The sequence below is a fragment of the Channa argus genome, chromosome 5 (assembly GCF_033026475.1).
Source record: "Channa argus isolate prfri chromosome 5, Channa argus male v1.0, whole genome shotgun sequence".
Classification (NCBI taxonomy): Eukaryota; Metazoa; Chordata; class Actinopteri; order Anabantiformes; family Channidae; genus Channa; species Channa argus.
This window is the reverse complement of record NC_090201.1, coordinates 2,379,011-2,399,491: the sequence shown is the minus strand read 5'-3', so window position 1 is coordinate 2,399,491 and position 20,481 is coordinate 2,379,011. Positions and strand designations below refer to the sequence as shown.

Here is a 20,481-nt window from a genome sequence, read left to right as displayed (position 1 = left end):
GCATTTAATTGTTTCTACATTGTGGGAGCTTCGGTATGAAATCGCTTCAATAGGAGCACAGGAAAGCACACGCAGTAAAAGGTAACAACTACATTAACTTCTATGCAGGGGAAAGGGGAGATGAACTGTGATGAGATGAAGAGGCTTGCTGTCCAGGAGCATGCAGCAGAACAACAAAACCAAACTGGAAGGGAAATTGCTCCCCTGTACACAGGACAGGAGAGCAGGTGAAAATAATCAGGCGGATGACACCAAAGACAGAAAGTAGGCTGAGGGGGCTACAAAATCAAATCTGGAAACAGGAAGTGCAGCTGGAGAAAACGGGGACTAGCTAAACACAGGGAACAGAATCAAGTGGGATAATTTGAAGTGGTTTTTACATAGCATCAATTCACAGCAAAGTCATCTCAAGGCACTTTACAGAATAAAGTCAGGACTATAAATCTGTATAGAGAGAACCCAACAATTCCCCCTTGAACAAGCACTAGGCAACAGTGGAGAGGAAAGACTCCGTTTAACGGAACAAACCTCCAGCAGAACCAGGCTCAGGGTGGACGGCCATCTGCCTCGACGGGTTGGGGTGAGTGGAAAGTGAAGAGAGAAAAAAAAAGAGCAACAAAAAACAACAACAAGACATTGGGCTGGTTGGTAGGACCAGTACATACGCAGAAAGGGACAGAAGTAGCCCTGCACCCTGAATGTGAAATGGTCTTTTGGGATAATACAGCACTATGAAGCCTTTAAGATATGATGGAGCTTGTTTGCAAGTCTCTTGCCAATTTTAAGTTGATACTGCTGCTGCAAAATGTTGGATTAATTGGAAGCCTTTAATCTATCCATTTATCTAAGTATAGTACTTGCATACTATACAAAATACACTTGTATTTCACTGTAATATTTGCATTTTACTTTACTCTTATATAAATCGAATTGTCCTTTTTCTTCACTACTTTTCTTCACTCTTTGTTTAGTTACTAGTTGCTTCCTAAAGGTGCAGATTCCTATTTTCTAAAATACAGTGTTTGTTTAGCTCACAGCTGCCACAGTGTGAGAAGTGGGGTAAACCCTGGGGCAGGTTTCCAGTCTCTAACAGGGCCAACACAGAGACACACACAGGCAGACAAACCTTCACCCTCACATTCACACCTATGGGTAATTGTATCTCTTACATACATGGGAAGCAATGCAGGCAAAGGAAGAACATTCAAACTCCACACAGAAAGGCCACAGTACTCGAACCCACGACCTTCTAGCTGCGAGGCGCCAGTGCTGACCCCTTCTCCACCTCTGGAAGATTTAAACTCGACGGACACAAACAAGCCTGTGTGCCAGTGAGGAAAATCACATGCAAATCATCGGTATCTGAGTGAACTGCTCCAATGTTCATTAGCAGGCAGCTGTATCATAGAGGCAGTAGAGAACTGGAAGAATTCAAGCTGAGTAAAAAACCATTATGATTAATCTCCAGTTTAATAAAACGCCCAACTTAGTCTAAAAATGAGACTCGTTTCCTCATTTCTAACCGAAACATATTTTCAAGGAGCAAGTAGGTTATGGCTGCTGTGAGGGATGACGGATGCTTTACCCTGTGAATCCTGATGTTCTTATTAAATGATCCCTTCTTTTAATAAACAAATCATTGTTTCCACTCAGTGATAAAACATATTCTGGATCTACTTACTCCAGTGGCTCAGGGAAGTGATATACTTAAGAGTGTAACATTGAAAGCTGAGCTCTGCAGCCATTTCAACCTGTATTATCAGAGATGGTAAGTACCGTTTTCATTTTATATCACACAACAAAATGTGTTGCTGAAAGAAATTGTTAAACTTTTTATTTCATAATAACCTAGAGAGAAAGTTGTACTTACAAGTGTAGTCAGTGGATACTTTGCAGTATAATAAATGATGCAACTAATAATCATGTACTATTATACATGAAGCAGATGGCAACTTCACTTTTGTCAGACGCTGTTTTTGTTCCATATTTTTCCAATAATTACTATATCTTATTATGCAAGGTTTTCTTATATGTTTGAAAGCTTGTGATGATGATGACAAGGAAATGACTGCAGAAATGAGGAAACCAGAGCACTTGTGTGTGGCCACCCTGTGTGTGTAAGAGGTAGAGGTATGGGGGTGTAGTCCAAAGAGCGCGTGCCTATCATTTTAAACCGATTCTGACGCAAAATATTAGAAACGAAACTTAAGTGAGGCAGGCCGTCAGAAGGGAGCGAGTGCACTGACATAAAGGCGGAAAAGACAGGCTGCAGCTGTGCTCCGGTTCAGGGAGGGTTCATGTTTTTCCCCAGTCCGACACCTCAGAGCAGGAGTCCACACGGTGCTGCAAGATCCCATCTCAGTCTCAGGTTACTGGCTGCACTTCATCCCATCACAGGCTTCATGAAGAGCGGATCACTTTACGGTGAGGAGTGAATATTATTATTGTTGTTGTTGTTGTTATTATTATTATTGTTGTTGTTGTTATTAGCATCAGTAGATGTATTTTTAGTAGTATTTAGTTTTGATATTATGTTAGTAGTAGTGGTTATATGCTTCTTTTTGTTCTTCTGATACAGAATCTAGCAGTAGAAATCGCGGTATCGTTCAATAATAAACGCGGACAATTGTGTAGAAATTTTTTTTTTTAATCACTAAATAGATGGATTATATGATTTTTTTTTTTCTTAATCAGTTGCTGCATTACGTGCATTTTATTGCAAACAAGCGTTCAAAAGTTGGCTCTAATATCCCAGTATAGTAACTAGGGTCAGGATGTCTGACTTCAGTCTGCCTCTGGTTGGTCCTGGCATTAGATTAAAGTTGCACAACTGCGCCATCTGCTGGGTTGTTTCCATGTAAACAACCTTAAAGTATAGGAACATCTCGTGATCACACACTGATGGTTTCAACAGGAGGGTGGTGGTAATATGTTGGTGGAGAGGCATCACCCAGAGCATCTGAGCTTCCTGTGTGTGGGGCCTTGTAGCTGCAGACTGCTGACATCAGTCCAACACAACACTGAAACCACACTGTGGCTAAATGTCTGATGTTCTTCTGCTGCTGTTGATCTTCTGTAAAAACAGAGCGTTAGTTTGAATACAGTTGGATACACATCGGTTAGAAACTCCATACTCAAAAGTGTGTGTACTTACATAAAGTACTTCACTACAAGAAAAGTTCCATTTCAAATTCTTAAGTTAAGCTGATATTTTAATTTCAAGCTCTAAACTTTACTTTAAGTACAAAATTTAAAAAGTGTTTTAAACAGTTCTGACTTTGATACTGTTGATAACAGAAATGTGCAAGTTCATGAAATTTGATAAAATGTAACATTTGTTCAGTTGATGTTCTGGTTTTTTTTAAATTGTATTATTGTATTATTAGTGTTAGTACAGAGACCTGATGTGGAGCTGATTTTAATATTTTGTATACTGACAGCTGCTTCGTACAGTAAGTCAAAGTAAAGTTCACATAAAATAGAAAACCCTCAGCTAAATATAGGAAGCTCAAAACTGTACTTAAGTACAATAATAACTAGTAACAATCAAATATAAGTTTGCATGCTAGCTAGTAGATAGGAACAGCGACACAGTAAACTAACCACTTGAACAAGTACATGTCAAGTGTGCAGGAAGGAGTAAGCAGACGTTGGGAAATTAGAAGTCATGTGGTAATGTACTCATCCAAAACAAGTCAGTGGACTAAACCATTCAAACTTTCAGTGTGTCAATGCAGTTTGCAAAGAACAAGCTTTGTGTGTAACTACTTTGTAGAGAACTCTGGTTGCACACACCACAAGAACCGATGCACCTTTGCCAGAAGTGAAGAGGAAGCTGCAGTGTGGAATTTTGTAAAGCGCTACAGATTAGACCACGTGCTTCTCTGTAACCTTGTAGCTCAGTCTGAGAGAGGTGCTGATCAGGATAGTAATGTGGAACCTCTGCATGGCCTCTTAGCAACATTAGATTTGAAAGCTGTGTGTGATCTGTGCTCCACTAAGAAAAAGGAGATAACATATACAGTTCAGTCCGTCAGTCACAAGTGTAGTAGAAATCTCCTCTTAGCCAAAGGTAAAGTATCTGATGAATGGAGGCCTGTCTCTGAGAGACCTACAAGTGGAAACTTTGGTCGAAATGTCTTTTACCAAGTGTGTGACTTCTTTGATGAGGACACTGGATGTAGACGACACGGGCAGGGATGCACTTATGCCAGAAGCTTTGAAGAGGCAACCGTGTGGAACTACGTTAGAGATAACAAAATAGATAAAGATAAGTTGATCGAACTTGTAATGCAGCCTGAGGCTGATTTGTTAACGCCAGAAAGTGCCGCTAGAAGCATCCTCCAACACTTTTTAGGTGAATTCATCGAGTTCTGTAAAGTCTGCTTTCATGATAGTCCATCGAAACTGACAACCAAAAGGTGGAATGATCATTGCTCAGCCGATGCAGCTCACAAATGGGACCCAGTCTTATTCCATCACCTGTCAGAAAGTGGTAGGAAGGACACCTTCTACCCGTTGCGCCCTCTTCCCCAGAACTGTCAGTTCGAGTACTGCAGTCATGTTATTGAAGGCAAGTCCTGCTGGCATAAGGCCGGCCACTGCCAGTCGGCTCACAGCGAGGTGGAGATGGTGGTGTGGAAAGCAGAGCGCAGCGGGCTCGCCGTTCGCCCTTACCTCCTTCAGCTGAGTCAGCACGAGCAAAAAGAGCCGAGACAGGTCACCATGTACTGCAAAGTGTGCCTCCTGGTCCTGTCCTCCCCAGAGAAGTTCTACAAGCACTGCTCCTCTTTAGAGCATGCTCACTTACTCGCTCAGGACACCACCACCCGCTGGAGAGGACGGCAGCCGCCACATAACCGCAGAGCTGAGTTTTGGCTGTGCGACAGGTAAAACAACATTGCTTCTTTATGCAGGTTTTGTCACCAAACCGTAGTTTCATACACATTCTTTACTATGTCTTTATCTCACCGAGCTTTATTGAGCTATTTCACAGGTTCTCTTTTACCCAGTGTGATGGATAAGAGATTCTCTACTGGAGAATTTAATTGTGCCAACATTAAACCAAAACCAGAAGAAACTGTGCAATTCCTGGAGAACCATTTTAAAAGGACTGGTTCACGAATTTAAGTGCGTTTTAAAAGCCTTCCTGCTATTAAAACATGGCTTTAACAGATGCTTCTCATGTGTATTAAGTAATGGGGCTCAGTATCCACACGCCTCCATCTGTGCAAAAGTATATTAAATTATGCATCAAAATCAATTATGTGCAAAATGTCCTGTTTTTGTTAGTGTGTGTCTATTGTGGCTCAATGGGAAAAAAACCAAAAGGTGGAATTTTAGGCTAAAAAGATTTGGGAAGTGGATTTGTTAAATGACGGTTTTAAGACATACAGTACATCAGGGCAGTGTAATATATGTTGCAACAGAGTCACAATAAATTACAAACACTCAAAGAGCTACTTGTTACAGTCAGGATTAGTTTTTAGGGTGGACCAAAGTGCAACCGGAGAGGGGGGGGGGGGGCTTTATTTATGATAAACACATTTAAAAAAACAAAAAAACAAAACACAACTAACCCACTCAGTCCTATAAAAGGAGGACAAAACTGGAATAATCTCAGAGGGATGACAACAAAAAGCTAGTAATAAGGAATTAACTCAGATTTAGGTACTGAGGAATTTAACGAGTGCTAAACAGACAAACCAGAAGGCAGAGAGGAAGATAAACTTGGATTTAACAGGCAGTAACCAAAAAACTGGGGACAATGAAATTAACAAATACAAGTCCTTAAAACAAAGCACAGAAACCTAAGCATAAACCAGGGGGGTAGATACTCAGAGCCTCATAAGGAGAACTGAACATAAACCCAACAAGGATGAGGCAATTAAACCAAGGAGGGAGGCAGTGATCTAACAGGAACTAACAAAAACACTGAAAAAGCTCAATAAGCACGTAACACTTTAATTAAACCCACACAAATAATACAAGACACAGAATGAGAACCAAGGTTTCGTCTTTTTGTGTGATTTGTTGACATCGCTTTCCTTATTCTACGGAACAAATGTGGGTCCCAATTCATTATTTTAGCCACTTTAATTTCTTGTTTTGAACTGTTGAACTCAGACACAATGATATACACAACATACATTTTTAATAAACAAAAATTCCAAAAAAGATTTATAAATGCAAGATAAAAAATACACATACTGTACACTTTGTCCTTTGTTTTTTTGTTCTTTTCCCTTCTCTGTGCCTTGTTCTGTCGACCAGAACCACCATTCTGGTCACTGTATGTATTGGAAAATGTGTGTTGTCACTCTGTGGAGTGTTAACAATATCATTATCTGTTTCCTGTCAGTTTTATTTACACTGATCGCATGAGTTCAGGGTCACCACAGCAGATCATTTGTCGGGATGTTGATGGTTTTTACACCACAAGCCCTTACTGATGCATCCATTGCCAATTTCTTCCGAACTTGGGACCAGCACTGCAGCGCTGGGGATGGGGACGAACAGGGGCTGTTGGGGGTTTAGTATGTTGCCCAGGGAAACTTCGACATGTGGTTGTCAGTGCACTTTCTCTTGCTCGGGCAGTTATCAGTTAAATATGTCTCAGGGCACTTTTTCTTAATACATATACAGAAATAAACACATAATGTATAGCGATATTTTTGCCTTCTTCACATTTTTACATCTTTACATTAAGGTGTTTGAAATCTTCCATTCTAGATCTTAAGTAACACCACCGAAAGTGAAGAAGAAATCTTGTGAGAAACATTTGGTTATCGTTTTAATACTGTTTGTACTCTTTCAAAGTGCTGTACTGTATCCTATGATTGACATACAAAGTTTGCTGTATCACACTGGTAAAAATCGACATTTCATTCTAGACCCAAAACATGTGAGTACGGCAACCAGTGCCCAAAAGCTCATTCCTTCGAAGAGCTCCAGGAGTGGGTGATGCGAGCTGAAGAAGAGAAGGAGATCAGACACAACGTTGAAGCCCAGGGTCTCATGTCTTATAATGAAAGGCTCCTAGAGGAATACAAGAGGAGCAGCAACGAAGTGCACATCGTAAGTAATTGAATATTTAGTCTCATTACATTTCAATCCTGTTGTAGATTGTTAATTTGACACAGTGGCACAGGGGAGTCTCTGAATCCTGCATTGGTTTAGACATATCCCTTCACCATGTCATAGCAAATGTTGTGATTCCCCCGAAGAATAAACTGCAAACACGTACACAATTACAGCGATACATATCAAACAACAAATATCCAATGGAAACATGTTTCCATTATCCAGTGCTAAATAAAAACTTCACAGGGTTATCCACACTCTCTTACAGAACTCATAAAATACTGGAGACACTCATTTCTGAATAGTATTAAAGTACTCACAACATGGATAAATGGACCCTAACAATACACTGATCAGCCACAACGTTAATACCGGTGGTCTTAATAATGTAATGGAGGACAAGGTTCAGCAAAGCCACACTGAGCCCCAGAAAATGAGGCTACACAAACCAACATACATTTTACTACATTCATGTTTATAATTGAATCCATTTATTCTAAATCTGCATTTTAATTGGCTGTTTCAAACACTGAATAGATATCTGAACAAGTTGATGATGTCAGCATCTCTTGTGACGGAGAGTTAACTTTGGAATGTGAGCAGATCAACACAAAACTGAAATGGAACTTCCACATTGAAACAGAGGTAAGTTTTTCATTTGAATTTGATAAATCAGATAGTCAGACATACTGATCCTCTGAGCTTTAATATGAAGCGTGATTAGTGGGTTATCCAGCTACCTTCAGGTTAACTCAGAAAAACTGGCTCATTCAGAGAAAATGTTCCTGGTAACCTACTGTGTGTTGTAATCTCATTTATAAATCTATGATTAGCAGAAGCTGTACTGTAGTGAGCAGAGAGAGAAATGCCAGTAATCTTTTTTGCTCTTTTTTCCTATCTCACAATCCGAGTCAGAATCATTCAAGTGGTCAGATAGCTACAAACGCTCCAAATGGCTGGACTGGGGCACAATCTCAGATAACATTGAGAGAATAAGAGCAGATGCCCTGAAGTTAAATCTTATGTTTAACCATTAGCCACTTAGCTGCTCTGCACCCTCTTACTTCTGTTTTTGCCAGTGTGGTGTAGACCTTATCATCCTCAAGTTTTTTTTTCTTTTATTTGCCAGAAACGTTAAAATGGTTCTGTTTGTTAATATACAGAGACAGCTTGTTCATGTGGCACTGCTGAAGCAGGAACCAGGAGCTTTATTCACCCTTAAAGATACCAGTTTGGTTCCTTGCATCTACTCTAAAGGTGACATCTTTCTCACTGAAGACGTGGCCTACGATATCACCGTGTCTTTCACATCCATCAACCCAGGCCTGTACGAGCAATGGTTAGTGCTAGATTTTGACATGAGACCGGTGCTCTTGAAGAAACTCAGAGTAAGAGTAGGGCAGGCGGCATTGGATGAGGCTGAAGAACAGACTATGAACCGTGGAGCTACCTTTCAAAGTGCTGAGCGTTGGCATCGAGGGAACAGGGTTATCATCCCATGTTTGTCCAGGAAAGAAGAACAGGAGGAGCTGTTAAAGGAGTACAAGCCTCCTCAAATTAGCTTTTCATATAAATCCTCCCACAACAGCAAAACACCTCTGAACAATGAGAACTACAAAGAAAGGATGCACCACTTCCTGTACAATGAGGAACGTGCAGAAGACCAGGTTGTTTCAAGGTAACGTACTTATTGCACAGTTTGTCTTTTCTGATGTTCACAATTGGTACATATTTACAAAATGTGTACACATCTGCTAAACAATGTCCACATTTTTCCTCCTATTGACTTTAGGTTAAATTGCTGTGGAGAAATCCGAACACTGGAAGTCTTGAACAGCACACAGTTTGGCGTAATGATGGATCCTCTGATAGCTCGTCACGGAGAACTATACTGTGCTGTCTTGATTCCTTGTCAGCTGACACCAGACACCCCTGAGGGACTGGCACTAAAACGAAGCATCCAGTCTTGTTTGATTGCCCCGTTACCTTCAAGTAGTCAAACCTCCAAGGTCTATGAAGCCACCATTCTGCGAGACAAGTCAAGCGAGAACATTATGTATTTGCAGCTCTCTAAACAATGCTGCTCCGATCTTCAGCTAAAAAACAAGGCATCGTATCAAATGGAGGTCCAGTTTCAGCTAAACCGCCACAACTTCTGCATCATGCACAAGGCTATAGACATGCTTCCTGACACAAAGAGAGTTCTCCCAGACCTAAAAAACTGTGAAGTCCCGGTGAATAACATTCACTTTCAGAACCTAAACGCAAAACAGCAGTCAGCAATCGACTTTATCACAGGGAATCCAGTTGTTAAAAGATTTGTGGCACCACTTCTCATTTATGGACCATTTGGAACTGGAAAGACATTCACCCTTGCTACAGCAGCCAGAGAGCTTTGTAAGCAGCCTGACAACAAAGTGCTTATCTGCACCTACACCAACAGGTAAGACATTCTGCATACATACATAATACAAAAAAATACTGATGTATTTATTGATTTATATACAGTCCCCTTAATGCAAAAAGAAGTTTAGAATTTCAGCTTTTATTAGATGTTATTTACACCTAGAACATACCGTCAGTACCCCCTTGTTTTGAAATGGCAAAAAGATTCAAACAAATACTTTTTTTTAATCAATATAATATTTGCACATTTTTGCACACTTCTAAATTAGCATCATTGTACTACAGTTTTGTTCATTTACATACACTTGTTTTTGTTTTTTGTTTTTTGCTAATCAGAAGTTTAAAAAACAAGACCAAGAAGTTGAAAATGTTGTATGTAAATGTAGTAATTGATTCATCAATTAATGGGGGCCTGGTGGCACAGTGCTCACCGCTGCCTTCTTCATCCCATCCCCAATGCTCCACCACTGAGCCACCAGGCCCCCTTGATCAATCAAATAAAAATGTACAACTTCAATATTAAGTTGATGAACAACATTCTTTGTTTTAATCTTTTTGCCATTTCAAAATGGAAATACTCCATAGTAGTAATAATAAATAATAATAAAGCATTTTTTTATATAAAATCATTCAAACAACTGAGCTAAAGTATTTTTATTTATTTATTGTGCTGTCCCCAATCAACATACAGAGATGTCTGGTTGATTGCCAGCCTGCAGCCTGGGTTAGACATATGTCTTCATCCAAAAAAGTGTGGTCAACATAAATATTGTTGACACTGATATGTTTGGCTGTAATTCCACCAGTGATGTCACACATGCACACTTGACTGGCTGCAGTCAATGTTTGTTCAAAGTACTTGAACACACATTTTGGAATGTAGACATTTTACATTCAGATGAGCAGCATGTCTGTCTCTCCCAGTGTCTCCCTTCAGTCTCATCTTTAGCAAGTGAATAATTTAGCTCTGCATTTCTTACTACTAATGGCTGCTTTTCTTCACAACTCCCATAATGCTTCAGCTGATATTGCTTTTCTGCACCGATCGGTTCTGTGTATTTGTTCAGTACAAGAATAGTTTCTGTCAAGGTTTAAATATCGTCAAATAAAAGCTGAAATTCTAAACTTTCATGTCATATTCCTCTCGTGATCTCTTAACCCAAATGTGTGTACAGCAAAAACAAATGTCCATAGAGGACTGTACTCCCTCATTAAGTTTGGGTTACAATAAAAGTGTTGAACTAGGCTTTGGTTTTTTTTAAGCTGCACTGTTATAAAGAAAGTTTTAATGTGACACCAACATGTACATTTCTCCCTGACACCTTTGTTTCCTTTCAGCTCTGCAGATCTGTATGTCAGAGAGCACTTCCACCCATTCATTGGCAAGAAAAATGATGAGATTAGGCCAATTCGAATAAAAGCGAACAAGGGACAAGGGATTTCTTTGCTTGCCACAGATGAGATTACTTTGAAATACTGTTTACTTTCGGACAATAAAACAAGGTTTCTACAACCTACAAAAGCCGCCCTGGACAGCCACAAAATAGTCATAACTACAACAACGATGGCAAGACATATTCAGGACCTAAAGCTTCAGGAGGGATACTTCACCCACATTTTAATTGATGAAGCCTCTCAGATGCTGGAATGTGAAGCCTTGATGGCTCTTGGTCTTGCGGGGCCAAACACTAGAGTGGTTTTAGCTGGAGATCACATGCAAATGGGACCTAAGCTTTTCTCTGTGGATGATCATCACCGTTCAAATCACACACTGCTAAATCGTTTGTTCCACTACTATCAAGGCCAAAAGTGTGATGCCGCCCAGAAGAGTAGAATCATTTTCAGTGAAAACTACCGCTCCACTAAGGAAATTGTAGAATTTGTGTCCACCAATTTCTATGTTGGTAAGAATGATGTTATCAAAGCTACTGGAAATATTCCAGCACCTGCAAGTGGTCATGCCCTCAAGTTTCATCATGTTAGAGGAGAATGCGTCTTGGACACTGTGTCTATGTCTTGGTATAACAAAGAAGAGGTTGCCAAAGTGGCCGAGGCGGCAAAAGAAATTATTGAACACTGGCCCTCGACCTGGGGGAAAATGGACCAAAGCGCCATCTGTGTCTTATCAGAGGGATTTCAGGTAAAAAGAACATTAATTACGTTAATAATACCATGAACATTTCTTTGAGAGTGTTGTGATCACACATAAAAATGTCACATATATAGTCATATTTGGAATATTTTAATAAACTCAACTTTTTTGTTTCACAGATTTGGAAAATAAGGACTTTCTTTTCAAGAAGAGGCCTAGCTAAAGTCCATGTGGAGAATCTTGCAAACGTGCAAGGTAATTTTAATTTATCTAAGATGATGATTATCATCCTATTGTTTTAGTTTAGCTTAGTAACCCGCACACGTGGCTAATTTTGAATAGATTTTGATATAAATGAATTATTATTTTCATTTCACATAAAAGTCGTCTTCCTCTGTCAACAGGGAAACAGTTCAGGGCAGTCATAATAACATCTGTGCAAACACGTGAAAGCCTAAAGAAATGTCACCTGTCTGGTCTGGAGTTGTTCAATGATGCCCGTGTGCTAAACACTGCAATGACCAGGGCGCAGTCCCAGGTGGTTGTGGTTGGAGATGCTGCTGCCCTCTGTTGCTTTGGGAAGTGCTCAGGAATCTGGAAGAGTTACATTGAACACTGCATCAACAACAACAGCGTTGCACCGCAGCATTACACCAAGGATTTCTTTGAGAAAGAAGTTATGGAAACAGCCAGGTTTCAAAAGCCTGAACAGGTGAATGAGAGCAACAGCGATGCAATTCTTCAAGAGCTGAAAGATGAATATGAACAGCTCAAAACAGAATATATTTCTGATGAAGAGGACTTGGAAGACTTTGATCACCACAAGTCAAGATCATTCGTAAATCACACTGATGCTGACACAGAGCTTTCAGAGTTATGTAAAAAATACCCAAAGCTCTACAAGCGAGGAAAGTTGGTCAGGGAGACGTATAACAGAGGTTATGTCATACCATTTTGTAACCCCTGCAAACGTATAAGCATTAAGGGAAGAAGAAGCCTGGGTAAGGCCTTCACGGGAGATGAAGTGGTCTTGCAATCAGCAAAGGTTCTCAGTGTCACCAAGAAAGCTGAATCAGCCCGTGTACTTATTTGCCTTCTTGAGGATGAGGATCACAGCAAACCGAGACTTTCTGAAAATAGATTTGTCAGAAGAATGTTGATTCCGATCAAAAAATCAGAGCCCAAAGTATGCATATTGATCAGCAAGGACAAACGTAACTTCATTCCAATATGGGAGCAAACCTATGGAGAGTGGACAATTTCAGCATATGAACGTCTTAATGAAAAGCTCAAAAAGAACAATGTATTCATGGTGCAAGTGATTAAATGGGAAGAACGTTTTTCTTTTCCACTGGGGTTTGTCACAGGCATTCTTCCAGTCGGACGTTCATTCGTTGAAAGTCTAATGATCCTGAATGAAGAGTTCAAAGTTGCACCCAGTACATTTAAATCAAAGACTTTTTCATGGACAGATGAAGATGAGACATACAGGCAGGACTTACGTGAAGTAATCACTTTCACCGTTGATCCAGAAGGAGCAAAAGACTTGGATGATGCCATCAGTGTCAGAGAAACTGAAGACACATATGAGTTGGGAGTCCATATTGCAGATGTGGCAAGCTTTGTGATTCCAGGTGGTAAATTAGATGAGGAGGCAAGACAACAGGGGGCTACATATTACGGCAGCAGGGAAAAACACAATCACATGTTCCACGAAGACTTGAGCACTGGATACTTCAGTCTTCTGCAAGGTCAAGATCGCAGGGTGGTATCATTAATGCTCAAAGTAAACAAAGGAACAAATGAGATTATTGGAAATCCCGAATTCCAGTTGTCAATGATCAAATCTGACAAGCAATTGTCCTACAAAGAGGCAGAAGAGATTATTTCTAAAGGATATCAAAGAAAACCTGACTTTAGCAACATAGACGGCTGTGTCTCAGTGGCTTATTGTTTTGCCAAAACTCAGAGGAAGATTAGGCTTGTGGACTGGGCTTATTCTCAGTCCGATGCTGACAGACTGCCTGGAAAGCGCAAGGCCCATCTGATGATTGAAGAGTTGAGTGTGTTATTCAACACATTTGCGTCTGAAGCTTTGATTGACTCAGCAAAAACCAGGTATTGCACACCCCTTCGTTGTCAGCAAAAACCAAATCCTGAAAAGATGGAAGACTTCAAGGTGATATGCAAAGAATGGATACCCCTGTCTTTTAAAGTAAGGCACAAAGTAGACCACGAGGAGCAAGTCCCAAACTGTAAAAACTTCTGCATACTCACCGAAGTGTGGAAGGATATCCAGTCAGCTGCTAGAGAACATGATATTGACAAACTGGTGGACCTGGTTGCTGCAGATGACATCCACCCTATGCTCCAGCCAGTCGTTGATCAGTTCAGAAGGTGCTCTAGTAAAGCGTACATCATCCGTTCCAAATCCTCTCCCGAAGCAGAGGTAGGGCATTATTCTCTTAATGTTACGTTCTACACGCAAGCGACCTCACCAATACGACGTTACATGGACATCATCTTGCAGAGACTTTTGCACTCTTTCATATGTAACAGGGATGTCCAATACACTCGCGAAGATATTACGAGTCTCTGCACTCAGTTTGAGGACAAGCTCAAGGATGCCAAGGAATATGAACAAAAGGCTGAGCAGATCTCTTATGCAGTGAGCATGAAAAAGCAAAGTGCTTCAAAGCTAGCTTTTGTTGTTCGTGCAGATGCTGACCAAGACTGTTTTGCGCTCTCATTTCCTTTTAACAAGAACATATTTGCAGATAGTGTATCAATTATGTACAAAGAGTTACAATTAGAGGACCAACCATTTTACGATGAGACACATCGCTGCATCGTTCTTCAATGGAGAAGACGCATTTACGCAGCTGACTACAAGCAAATTCACCAAGAGTTGAACATGCTGCCAGACTGTGGTTCTTGTGTTGAGCTTCCACTGACAATATGGAAAGACACCATTAAAGCCATTGATGAAGAAAACTGGGATGATGCAAAGTCTCTTATAATGAGAACTGACACAAAGCAACTGGAAGAACAAAATATTCTTCCACAATCGTCTGAGGTAACTCACTTCAAGACTAATGGATGTACTGAAGAAAAAGACAATATACGAGTGCACAATGTTGACATCAGCCTCCAATTGAAACCAGGTGACACCCTTAAGGTTCAAATGACTTCAGTAATAAAACGAGGTTATCACATGCCTGCTGTTCAGTTGGTGTACATCAAACCGAAGTTTGAGGTCTGTGTGGATCATGTCCACAGCTCTATCCTATGCTTCTCCAGATTTGCAGATAATCCTTCGAGGACTTTTTATAGTGACACAGACGAGTACATACGGATCTGGAAACCATTGTGTGAGATGGAATCTGCTGCCTCTGCAGTAGATGAAAGCGAAGGCATAGTCATTGAGAACCTGGTGGTAAACTTCAGACAGGCGCAGGAATTCAATCTAACAGGGAGCTTCTTCTTACCCAAGACATGGGTCAACGATTGGGCCATTGAATGTAACCTTGCAAAGTGCCTACTCTGTATACGGAAAAGAGGTCTGAAGTTGACATCTACTATGGAACATTCCGCAGTGGTGGACCCAAGAGAGTTCACATGGGTGGCTCATGGCATCACAAAGAAAGCAGAAGAGAGAGATACGGGAAGTAATGTGGAGTTCTATGTCAATCATCTGCCAATGGAAACCATTCCTGATTGTGTCTTTGAGAAAAACACATCTTTTACTGTTGAAATAATCCCAAAGCTTCTGCCTGACATGTAAGTTCAAGTGCAACTCGTTTTGAACTTGTACAGTAGTTTAATCTATACAGTATTATTTGTAGTAACATTGAGTTTACATGTTGAATAACACATTTTCTCTTTTTGTTGATTGTTTTTTTTTGTTCATTTTTTAGCCGGAAAGAGGAGGCTGTAGTCAGAGTTACATCTGCATGTCATCTTGTCCAGACCATAGCGCTGGGAAAACAATTCCGAAAAGAAGGTAGGTCTATTACTTAACAAGAAATACCATCCACTTGTTAAGTGTGACATAACGTAAGACTTTCAACTCAAACAAAATCATTAGAGGGTTTCAAAAACTAACAACAATGACAAAGGCAAAGGCAATTTAATGGCGAGAAAAAGGCGACGTAGCGACAACTGTTAATAAGTAAAGATTATCTGCCATGATCAGGCTGAGGCCTTTTAAACTGCAATAACGCTGAATGTAAATGAAAATGGAAAACAGTTTTAGTGAAAGGACTAATGCTCAAAAATTAAATAAGGCTAATCCTAGTTACCCTGAAATGTTGTAAAGTATGATGACCCATCTGTTTGTTTTAGGAAAAATTAGGAAAATTTAGATTTTATTTGTTGCAGTTGGGTTGGGTTATAGTAGATATAGGCTGTTTGATGTTTTGTATGAATATGTAATTTCTTACTATAGCGGTTAAATTATTAGACTACTTAAACAGTGCTTCCCTGATTCCCCACAAACACAATCTTTGAAGGATGAGGCGTTAAATGTGATCTACGGAAGCCGAGACAGTAATTTGGATTTTGCTAAATTATCATGTTATCTGGAGAAAATGAACTTTGTTTTTCTGAGATAACAAGATAAATATACTGTTGTCACAAGATAATGGCACGACAGGCTGAGACCCTTTAAACTGCTATAACACTAAATGTAAATGAAAATGGAAAACAGTTTTAATGAAAATATAATATTATCCACGGTCATTGTCAGCTTCCGTACTGAGCCTTATTGAACTAAGGAAAATAAATTGAAGTTTAGCCCATGAAACAGGATTATCACACGGGTATGTCATCATTAACAAGTCATCCAGAACTGAAAACCCAGAACACATTTTGTACATTCCAGCATTTTGTGATTCCATTGTTTTTCTTTTGTTTGCAATGAAAATAATTTGAAATTTGTAAGGTCAATTAAACTTTTTTTTTTTTTCTATTTACAGTAAAAGCAAGGTGGCACTTGGTGAGAGGACAGCTACCAAATGGACTGCCAGACCTTAACCAGAGTCAGCGTAAGGCTGTGGATAAAGCTCTGAATAATCCCTTCACACTCATACAGGGACCACCCGGTAAGATGAAGAACTTGGATTCACACAGGTGTTTAATGTTTTCTGCAAAGGCTTAAACCCATTTTCTCGTAGGAACTGGAAAGACAGTAGTTGGAGTGTACATAGTGTACCGTTTCTTTGAGCTCAACTCTGAAAACCCAAGGATATTTGATGACCCAAAGGATGCAAGCAAGAAGCAAGTTATTCTGTACTGTGGCCCATCCAACAAGTCTGTTGATGTTGTAGCAGGTACGGTTCTTTGTGTCCCTACTGAATTTCAATTACATTTTATGTAATAAAATGACTTATCTTGTGCTGTGTTTTCTTTACAGAGTACCTGTTGGGGTGTAAAGAAAGTCCAAAGCCTCTTAGAGTCTACGGCCAACAAGTAGAGATGCTTGATTACCCCTTTCCAGACTCCATGCTTCAGTTTTCCAGGAGGACACTCCGCCAAGATCGTTCCAAGCCAGAACTCAAGTATTGCTATGCAAGTTGATGACAAATGGTTTTGAAAACGTTCCTAGATTTAACATTTATTAATACTGTCTTATTTTGCATGGCTTTAGGAGTATCACCCTGCATCACCGCATGCGCCAGGACCAAAATCCTTATTCGCATCAAATAAGAGTTTTTGATGAACGCGTTCTTCTTGCAAGAGACAAAAAAGGAGAAGAGCTGACTGATCTAGAATTGAAAGAGTAAGTTCAGGTGAACTATTAGCTGCATGAAAATAATCATGTTTTATTTTTTGAAAGGATTTTACTTCATCTTTAAGTTCTCTTTCAAGTCCAAAATTCTACTTTATTATTTTGAGTGAAACCAAATATATTATTTAGAAAGATATAAGATAAGGTATAATTTTCACCTTTGTGATGCTTTTCAAAATTTGATTTGCGAAATCAAAACAATTAGGTTTTTTTTTTCATTATTTTATATCTTTAATATGTTTCCACATCTAATCCAGGAGAAAAGAAAGAAGAAAAAGAACACAAAGCAATAACTGAATTTTCTTTTCTCCTCCTAGATACAAAAAACTGCTCAGAGAAGCTCGGACATATGAGCTTGAAAGGCATGACATCATACTGTGCACATGTACACAGTCTTCCACACCGAGTTTGACTAAAACTGTCAGTGCACGCCAGATCCTAATTGATGAATGTGCAATGGCTACTGAACCCCAGGCCCTGATTCCATTGGTCTGCAATAAACCAGAAAAGGTGTGCTTTTCATTTAATGGCCAAAGGCCAATCTAAATCTAAATATTAAAAAAAGGAATAATTATCATTAAAATAAAGATTTCTTTAGCTCATGCATTCCCCCCGAACAACCAAGCCTTAACGATTTGAATGCACGGGTTTGCCAAGTGCTGATTGCCCGCTTAACAGCAAGCTACAGGATTCAGATTCAGAAGTTTTTCCGAACTAACTGCATGAAAACCTAGCTGATGTTAGTCCCTCTGATTATTGTAGTCATGTCTTTCAATTTCAATTCCAGGTTGTTTTAATTGGCGACCACAAACAGTTACGACCCATTGTGAAGAATGAGCATGTGAGAAAGCTGGGGATGGCCAAGTCTCTGTTTGAACGCTACTATAATATCCATGAGAACAGGACAGTGATGCTGGACACCCAGTACAGAATGGTGAGGGCATTATATACACATTGGGTATAAACAAATGGGTAATTTAAATTCATGTGAGTTTAAGATTTTTTATATTGGTACATGATTTCTTACTGTAGCAATAGAGAATGTAAAGTTACTTCATACTGTATTAACTATGGGGGGACTGGGGCACCATCTTGTAAGGTCAGTGCTGCAGTGTCTACAAGGGGTTTAAAAATGTAACAAGGTGTGATGGTTCTCTGTTATATGACAATATCTGTGTTTCACATTTCATTTTAACTAACAATCATCAATTACATAAACTTACAGCATAAGGACATTTGCGCGCTTCCGTCTGACGAATTTTATGAGGGAAAACTAAAAACCGGTGTGGAGCAGCCGAGCAGCGTCCTGTGTGTTCAGAAAAAGACAATGCCAATTGTTTTCGGGCACATCAAAGGAAAGACCATCAGGCTGGTTGTCAACACAGCCAAGGGCAATGAGAACTCGAAAGCAAACCAGGAGGAGAGAATCAAAGTGGTAGTGTATTGCTGTTCTTTGTTTTTTAGCCTGCATTCAGTGACATTATTCAATTTTTGCTTTCAAATATGTGATTTAAATGTGGTTCTTTTGCAGATCGCCATTGCTGAAAAGCTGGTGCACAACGCAAAAATTGACCAGCAGAGTATCGTGATTCTGTCGCCCTATAATGCCCAAGTATCAGAAATCAGAGATGAGCTGAAGAGGAAGAAAATGGACGAAATCACAGTTACCACAATCACTAAAAGCCAAGGTGACAGTGCACCTCTCCGCTACACAACATCATGGGGACGTTGGGGTATTGGGATGTTTTGCTGAGAACAAGATATGTTGCATCTCAGGGCTATACACATTTAATTCATTTTTTACTTTTTACATGTTTTTGTCATTATGAATTTATAGATTTTTGCCACGAAGACAATATTTGTATGTAGGACGTGTATTGTCCCATTCTATCAGAAATCAGTAAACTACTGTTTTATTGCATATCACAATGTACTTCTGTCTCCTTTGTTGTAAAATTAATATGACATGCAAGATTGTGTCTTCTAGGAAGTGAATGGCGTTACGTCATCATATCTACAGTTTGCTCTCTGCCAAGTGAAGCGATTGAGAAGGAACCAGACAGAGCTTGGCTGTCCAAAAATCTGGGCTTTGTAGGTGATCCAAACCAGATCAATGTGGGCATCACCAGGGCCAAGGAAGGACTGTGCATCATAGGTGAGATTTTGCAGCTCATTGCCTTTTTCAGCCTCAAATCTCCAGCCCTATGTTGCTTAAATACATAACTCAAATGTTTCTGTCCTCTTAAAGGGGACCAAGAGTTGCTGAAATGCAGCACAACTTGGAGGAAGCTCCTGTCCCACTACCAGCTTCACAAAGCAGTCACAAATGCCGACGACATTACAGTGCAGGATGCCAAATAGCCGAACTGCCGTGTTCTTTGGTGAAGATTTTATACAAGCAACAATTCCAAGCATCATCCACTTGCAAAACAGCATGACTTCATGAAATATACATCATTTTTTTGTTGATTATCTTATTACCTTTTTTGTATTCTTTTTGACAGTTTTTATAGTAGATTTTAATAATTTTGTATCATATTTGACACTGATTTACATACACTCTAACATATAGACATAAATAGCAAATTCTACAATTTCTATACCTACTGTATTTAGAACTGTAGTCTTAGATTTGAGCATTTAAATTACTTTTTATCATTTTTCATTGGTACTACCATTTAAATATTGTATTTAAGAGATATGTTTTATCACACAGTGCTGAGTTTAAGTGTGGACAGCTGACAGAATGCAGCTCTTGTTTAGATCTTAATTTTCTTTTTATGTATATTTGATATGGAGACTTACCTCTGTATGTATATCAGCTGAAATTAGCCTGTTTACAAATGAATGAGTCCATGTTTGTATTATACCAAAGGACAGCTGGTCTTAACACGTTTGCTGTCTTACTTTTTACATTTTTTAAATGTTTGACCTTTGTTATCATGTTTTTTGATACATTCCAACATAAATGTATATTCAAGAATTAGCTTTAAAAAAATTTTAAAGGCTTTGTTTTCTGTGATTTAAAAAAAAAATGTTTTATATTCTGTGATTGTAGTAAATGTGTGTACAATGGCGCAAAACAATAAAATGGATTTATTTATGGTTGTAA

General features: G+C 39.4%; 1 protein-coding gene across 3 annotated transcripts; it reads left to right on the top strand.

Annotated features, from left to right (window-relative positions):
• The first annotated feature begins 2,183 nt into the window (after positions 1 to 2,183).
• On the top strand, positions 2,184 to 20,481 carry LOC137127184 (3'-5' exoribonuclease HELZ2-like). Of its 3 annotated transcripts, none has more exons than XM_067503777.1 (19): positions 2,184 to 2,424; positions 6,894 to 7,077; positions 7,621 to 7,728; positions 8,247 to 8,761; positions 8,876 to 9,526; positions 10,828 to 11,629; positions 11,761 to 11,836; positions 11,986 to 15,361; positions 15,499 to 15,584; positions 16,558 to 16,683; positions 16,756 to 16,911; positions 16,995 to 17,139; positions 17,229 to 17,360; positions 17,687 to 17,879; positions 18,157 to 18,303; positions 18,595 to 18,804; positions 18,901 to 19,057; positions 19,357 to 19,524; positions 19,618 to 20,481. In XM_067503777.1, the coding sequence occupies exons 2-19, from the start codon at positions 6,964 to 6,966 to the stop codon at positions 19,728 to 19,730; spliced, it is 7,275 nt and encodes a 2,424-aa protein (XP_067359878.1). In that variant the 5' UTR covers positions 2,184 to 2,424; positions 6,894 to 6,963; the 3' UTR covers positions 19,731 to 20,481. The 3 variants fall into 3 exon arrangements, with proteins under 3 accessions (XP_067359878.1, XP_067359876.1, XP_067359879.1); XM_067503775.1 differs by lacking the exon at positions 2,184 to 2,424 and adding an exon at positions 2,496 to 4,889; XM_067503778.1 differs by lacking the exon at positions 2,184 to 2,424 and adding an exon at positions 5,537 to 6,770.